Source organism: Lolium perenne, chromosome 7 (genome assembly GCF_019359855.2).
Source record: "Lolium perenne isolate Kyuss_39 chromosome 7, Kyuss_2.0, whole genome shotgun sequence".
Taxonomy (NCBI): Eukaryota; Viridiplantae; Streptophyta; class Magnoliopsida; order Poales; family Poaceae; genus Lolium; species Lolium perenne.
Window position 1 is genome coordinate 38,646,682 of NC_067250.2, and position 7,656 is coordinate 38,654,337.

Here is a 7,656-nt window from a genome sequence, read left to right on the forward strand (position 1 = left end):
TGTGATTCTACGACTTTACGATCCAAATTTAGTGAAATGATTCAACGATTCTGCTAAATAGAATCTAAGATTTTATAATTCTAAGAGTTAAGATCCTACGTTTTGCAATCCTACCACACATGTTCCGATCCGATTCAGAATCACGATCCTGACAACTTTGTTTACAATATTGTCAAAAATAGTTGCATGCATTCATGGCCCAATGATTGTGTAGGCTCGGAAATGACTAATTGAGTTGCATTTTTTTAAATAATTCTATTATTTCTCCAGAATTCTTGTGTTGTTTCCATTTCCAATGAAATTGGCTCCATGCTTACTTGTTGTTTCCCTTTAAGAAAACTATATTTCCAATTCATTTTCCTTAAAAGACCATTTTCGTGCATGTTTTCTGCTCTCGCTTTTATTTTTCTGCGTAAATGGGTGGAAATTCCCATTCCATGTTGTGATTTTTAGCACCACCCACATCTATTTTATAGATTAGATTTTTTAACTTCGTATAACGGAACTCCTTAGTAAAACTGTAGCATTATTTTTGAAAATAAGAGCACCACATAAGCTTTAGAACATAAGCTATAACATTCTTTCATGAAACTTATCAAGCAAATTATTATTTTTTAACAAAAAACTATGTTTTAGCTCAATATGTATGTGTGTGTTTTCATAATATTAAAAACCTCACAAATACATTTTTCGCTCAGCGCTACATTACATATTTTTTAGCCCAAATCATGATTCTCTAACGGTCGAGATTTTTGTCACAAGAGGTGGAGCTTTATATTTCCCTACATTGTAGGATAGTATAAACATTTTTCACAAACATGACAATAACCAATTAATAAAAGAACAGGTTTTGATGTTTATCTCTACTTACGACGTACTGCATCTTTAGTTGTTGCAACCATAAAAGGACTGCAGATAAATATTCTTCAATAACCTCCTTTCTGTTCATTCTTGTGCTGAAAAAAAAAGATTATGTATCTGGTCTGGTCCAGTAATTATAATTATAAATACATAATCACTTACTATACATGTAAGCAAAAAATCTTATTTGTAGACAGTTTGCTTTGTAGGGCCATCTAGATGGTCGCAGGGAAATAATTGTCAAGTTCGTTTTTCTGTCTGTATTAGTGGCTGGTGTCAACTGGTGACTGCTTGCACGGCTAAGGCTAATGGACCAGAGCAGAGCTCTAGATAGAACCAGCATACTGCTGCGTGACAAGCTTGGACCGGTCGGTGAGTGATCACATGTTCAGTGATTAAGGTCGCGCGGTGCGTGCATTAACGACTCGGGGAAGGGGGCATCCGTGTCAAGCACGTGCTACCCCTGCAATTGTTTCTTCTAATTAATCATGTCAGCGTTTAGAGTTCTCCTGCAACAGTTTCTGTAGAATTTTCTCTAGTTAGTGGTGTGGTCTACTGGCCTGATGGATCAACCTCCAATTTTATTTGCCCTAATTTCACTCTTCTCTATATATGACCTGATAAAAAACTGCACCAACCTTTTGCTGCTAAAATTACAAAAAAATGTTGCTACAAATTTAGAAAATTTTGGTGACCGAATCGACAAAATATGCAAGCAACCGGTAATATTTAGCCAGGCTGGACCAAGGCTGAGGGAAGCACTTGGCCGGAAGTACGACGGAGGTGTCTCTGTGTGGATATTTGCTTGTCTTGTGATAATTTTTTTCCTTGGGATTGACCAACTTCCAGTCGACCAAGAATTAACTTAATTCTCAGTTAGATGGTGCCATCAACTTTTTGTTGCAACTCATACTACATTTCAAAGGGCCAAAAGCATTTTCTAAGTTCCAACTGATGGTTGCAACTCAAATAGCACAAATCAAGAAGTTAATCCAACACCCCAGACCATTCTTTCAGTCGTGACCCCGTGCAACTAGGAAAATCTTAGTGTTACAACTTGCTAACATGAGTCACATCACAACCCAACGGTTTAGGAGCCAGTTGAGCAATAAGCCAATTCACTAAGAATTATACCTTTTTTTTCTTTTTTCCTTAGGTTGTCATATTTACTCCTTGATTAATAAAAAGCCAGAGCTCCTCACTCACTTAAAAGAGATAAGCAATCACAATTTGAAATGGTACAAACTAAATTCCTTCCAAGTGTGCTATTGGAACCATTATTATTATGTCCGACGTGACGAGACTACCATACAACCTCCAGATGCTTTTCTACCTTATTACCTTTGCATATTGCACACAATGTCATTGAGTGTGGCTGGATGTGCCCTCTCACCATACCGTTTTACCGATTTTTTTAAAATATTTTTCCATTGTAGTTGTAATCATTATCCTTTAAGTGTGTTAAATTAATTAGTAGATGTATTTAAATAAGAAATGTATTAATCATTGGGTTTAAAGCTAATATATTTGCACGTTTTCTTGCTATAAAATCATAGTGTTCATGTTAATATACAACTACACATACCAGATGGTTTTATCGTAAATGTTTAAGGTAGCATAGATTGTCTTATTATGGTATTGGTTTCATCGCGAGAAACCAGATAAAATAGATCAAGAAGCACATATCAAAACAAAAAGAAGTACTAATAATAATTACCGGTCACATACATGTTTTTTTACATACTATTTCTGTTAAGATTGGCACAGAAAGTAGATCTGACATGCATTTTGCGGGAAGCGGAGATGGATGGCATTCAAGAGTGTTGTTGCCGTGACAAGTATGTGTGCACACATGTTGAGATACAAGAGCATATGTTTGGCATCAACCATCTTATCATCGAGGGGACGAGGTAGTTCCACAAATGTTGCAATAGAAACAAATTTACACATCTAGTCCATGTTGGATATGACGATTTCCAACATTTATGGGTGTGCTCGATCGATTATCCATGCATCCAAATAAAATGCATCGTATACGCAAGTTGAATGACCACGAGTCCACCAATTGGCCATACCCCATGATTTTTAAGCCCCCAACCTCCCACACGAGAAAATTCAACTATGTGGTACTATATATCTCAGAATAATACATTAATAAAATCACCATCCCAAAATTTCACTTTTTCACATCAAAGTTACTGAGAGTGTTGACATTCTGATAAGTCTATTTTACACGGAGGCCACGTCTCAAAAGCAAGAATATAGGTTTGGCGTCAGTGATCCGCTACCTATCGTTGTCCTCACCGTTAAGGAAAGGGAGATGAAGAGAGTTCCACACACGCTACACGAAACACCGACGTGTGTTTGTACTACCGAACCGATAAGATGATCACGACATTTGTATGGATGCTTGATCCATCTTTTTGGCATCAGAAAAGTTGTCGTCTACACGCTTGTTGAATCACTACATAGTCTACCATCCACCCTCCATTGATCAGATTTTATTTATTTTTACACAGCAACAGAAGACACAAACCCCATAGGACTCGTTTTGCGGGGAAAACAAGACTTTGTGTGATCGGATTAAACCATCACACCGGTACAATTCAGCCAATTGCGCCACTTGAGATCTCATACCATTGCACCTTGATCATCTCCTTATCCCCAAATTTCTCCTTTCCCCATCAATAACCATCACACTTTTTTCTCAGAGTTCCACTCCAATTACCCACCTTTTCCTCCTACAACTTTTCGGAGTTTCCTTCTCTTGAGCTTCTCCTATAAATAACCAGGCTTCCGGTTAGGCCATTACACCCACACCGCTCAAACCATCACGCACACCAAGCACACCATCCTACCTGCGGATTTTACGCTTCTGCCCTTCCCCGTGCGTGCGTGCGAGCGAAAAGCTATGAAGCTGGAAATCATGCCCAAGCAGAGGGCCCTGGAGGCGGAGCAGCGGGAGGAGGCCATGGAGATGAGCGGCCTCGAGCTCTGGAAGCACGAGAAGCCCCCCAAGATCTTCCCCATGCCGCCGCTGTCGCTGTCGGCGGCGGCAGGGGCCTGCGACGACGGCACGCTCGTGCCGCCGCTCAACTTCGCCATGGTCGACGACGGCATCTACCGCTCCGGCTTCCCGGCGGCCGCCAACTTCCGCTTCCTCAAGTCCCTCAACCTCCGCTCCATCGTGTGAGGATCTCTCCACTCTGCTGCTGCCTATGCAAATTCTTGCTGTGTTTTCCTGACTGACGTTCTTGTTGCTCAGGTACCTGTGCCCGGAGCCGTACCCGGAGACGAACAAGGAGTTCCTCGCCAAGAGTGGAATCAAGCTCTACCAGTTCGGAATCGAGGGCCGCAAGGTAACTGAAGATGGACAATTTCCCTATGCCTTTTTTTTTTTACCAAATTCGCTGCTTTTCAAGTTTTCTTCGATGTCAATTCTTGGAGAAGAAGAATCGCAGTACTGGGTAGGTAAACACGATTACTCTCGGTAGCACACAAGAATCGTTTGCCAAGGTCCTTGATCATGTCGTGCGGTCCATCCTAGATTAGTACTAGTACATGCACTGTACCTAGATGATTTGGAGGAGAATCCAATGCATCCGTGAGACAAACTTATTTGTTATCAACTGACTTGCTTGCCTAAGCACACCAAAGGCACATGATACACCCACCATCTACAACATTATCGACAGTTGTCCCTTTCAGCATTGTTTTGACAAATTCAGCCAGCTGTGTTACTTATCTGAAAAATTATTTTCCCAAGATTCCCAATGGTTTTTAATTCGTGTGTTCCTGTAACTCCAAGGTAATTAACCAATGATTATGCATCATACATCCCTTTTGGCAGAGAGCATCTTCATTATACTATTGGAGTTCCCTTTTCATTTACTTTTCTTAATTCGTTTTCTTTTCTTTCCTTCTCTTTCTTTTCTTGTTGGACTGATGTTCTCTGCACAAGTACAAAGTAGTAGTTTCTTCATGGACCATTTGTTTTTTTTTAATTTTCTAGCAAAAAAGGTTTAATTTCTTTGGTACAGGAATTTTATTGTTTAGACTTCAGTATGAGCAGTTCATGGGTCCTGCAACTCCTATTCATGCCATATGACTTCTGGATTTTTATAAGCATCTTTGATGGTCCCAACTCACAACAGGCTAAGCACAATTTTCGTGAATTAAAATCGTTGGTTGATGCATGCAGCACCACAAGTTGTTCCGACTCAGTATTTGACAACCTAATCCATATGGGCTCGCTAAACCACCATAACCGACTGCACATACCGGGGGCGTATCAGTGTTTGCAACCAAGGCCGCATGTCAGTATGGTACAATCATACAACACAATAATAGCACAACGTGCATCGATCCACACATTGGGCTGTCCAGTGTGCTGTTTTGTTCTTGATGAGAGGATGGCACTGGAAACCTAGATCCGCTGCAGTATTTTGAGATCTGTAAACTGCTCTATTCATCATAGCTAGCAGATGAAAATGAGCATGGACAATAAGTTGAATTCTTCCCAGTGAAAATGAAATTATATTCTTCTTACTGGCAACAGAGAATGACTAACATAGACTCTAATTTCTCATGCTAGGATTCAACATTAATACAGTTTGTTGGCTAGATCACTGGACACCACATATAGTATGTGCTAGTGTCAGCCTTGAGAAACACTTTTAGATGAAACCATTTTCATTGTTGTTGTCACATGTTGTCATGTTCTCTTATGAAAGCCATTTGGAGTCTTGTGACCATGTACATTTCTAGTGCTTCGTATCTGATCCATGTATGATGCTTATATGTGCATCAAACTATGGAAGCATAAGCATACTCTCCATGAGTTCTTGCTGGTTATCCTGACTGTACATGTAATGTTTACTCTCATTCGGAACAATTCCATACATTTCGGTTATGCCTTTTCAGGAAAAAACTATGTTAAACTTCAGAACAAAAGTTGCAATAAATTGTAGGGATATGAAGTGTCCTTATTTTTTCAAAAAAATGGTGCAACAATGTTTGAAGGGATCTCTAGGTTCATGCTATTAGTAGTCCATTTTATTTGGAGTGTTAATTTTTTTTTCTTGCTCTAGGTTGATGCTATGAATTACCATAAAAAAGCAATCATTCCTATTATTTCTCTGTTTATACTCGAACTTGAAGCTCCTCCATGACATAACGCAAAATTAAATAGAAAGTGTTCATAAAAAATGGTTTGTTTCTTCCTGTTTTTCTACGGGCCATAGATTGTCTATAATCTATGGTTTGGTCAGCATAGGCACCAGTGACCATTTTGCAAATATAAAAAATTAACAGGGACATCCAACTGTAGTTTGTACTCCTATCCGGGCAAACATAGCTGATGCGTGCGGATCTGGATCGTTGACCTCATTCCATAATCTTGACAGGAATACAGAGAAAAGTTGGGTTTTTTCTCCAATAAAATAGATCAAATTAATGAAAACAAGCAAAGAAAGAAACTGGGGCACGGATAAGGTCACCGGCAGACAGTTTTCAAGGAATTGGTTATCTACTTATTTTTCTGACTTGGGTTGACCTTGGTACATTTTTCTTCAGTCTTATGACCGAATTTCTAGTTTCTGCCAGTGTTTTTCGTAGATATCGGATGTTGTAACTCTATGCACCACATTTCGTGTTACAGCAGGTCATTATGCGTATGTAATAATCTTGCTAGTGTTTCATCTAAAGTCCTGATTATTCGACTCGTTTACATTCAAAAGTGTGATCCGTGGCCTCATAATTCCTGAAACTCTGTAACTGCAGGAACCATTTGTTGAAATACCCGACGAGAAAATACGGGAAGCACTAAAAGTTGTCCTAGGTAATTCATCTTTATAACGACACTGTCTGCACACCTCACAGACCTTCATCATTTCATCTCTCTTACTCCTTTTCGTTTACTTTGATCCAGACATAAGAAATCAACCGCTCCTTATTCACTGCAAGAGAGGCAAGGTAAACTTAATTCTACTTTAGCACTTCAGAGCTGGTATGTTCTAGACTTTATGCTCACTGCTCAATACCTGCACATGTTTCTGCAGCACCGAACTGGATGCGTCGTTGGATGCATGAGGAAGTTGCACAAATGGTGCCTATCTTCGGTCTTTGACGAGTATCAGCGCTTCGCCGCTGCGAAAGTGAGGAGCACTGATCTAAGATTCATGGAACTGTTTGACGTCTCAAGCTTGAAGCATCTGACCCCTTCACATTGTTAACCAAAGGCGAGCTATCGCTCGCCCCAGCCGTCCTCCCAGATTCTTAGTAAATCTCCAACCTGTCTTCCGGCGGTCACTGAACCGATTCAGCAGTGAATAATTTTTGGAACCCTTAGAATGAATCCATGAGATAGTGAATGAAGCCTTAGCAGAAACAAAGATGAAGAAGAAGTTGCGAGCTCTATTTTTTCCTGCTCAGGTCCCTGCAGATCCTAAGAACCAGAAAGTTGTGGGGTGAGTGCCAGAGGTTTTCTCTTCTTTTTTGGTCACTCTTGCGAGCAATTCACCATTGTTTTGGGGTACTGAATCTCTGTAGTCAAGCGGCATTGCTATGCAGAAAGCTTGGCTCTTTGCATCAATTCAGCTAAATTAATCCGAAGTTGTAAGCATGGCATTGGTCAAATTAGGGTGGGGTTGGGCATAAAAAACATGAGGAAATGTGAAGTAGTAGCAAGTAGAGCAGCTGAACGTAAGAATGACTGATGATACTAGCTACCAGCTAGCAGTGGTCCCTCCATTTTTTTTTTACTTTGCAAAATTTAACCAACAATATAAGAAATAT

At 40.0% G+C, this 7,656-nt stretch overlaps 1 protein-coding gene across 1 annotated transcript; it reads left to right on the plus strand.

The window, feature by feature from the left end:
- The first annotated feature begins 3,658 nt into the window (after positions 1-3,658).
- LOC127317776 (inositol diphosphatase DSP2) lies at positions 3,659-7,286 on the plus strand. Its single transcript, XM_051348371.2, has 5 exons — positions 3,659-4,050; positions 4,127-4,220; positions 6,643-6,700; positions 6,791-6,834; positions 6,921-7,286. The coding sequence occupies exons 1-5, from the start codon at positions 3,773-3,775 to the stop codon at positions 7,092-7,094; spliced, it is 648 nt and encodes a 215-aa protein (XP_051204331.1). The 5' UTR covers positions 3,659-3,772; the 3' UTR covers positions 7,095-7,286.
- Positions 7,287-7,656: the final 370 nt, after the last annotated feature.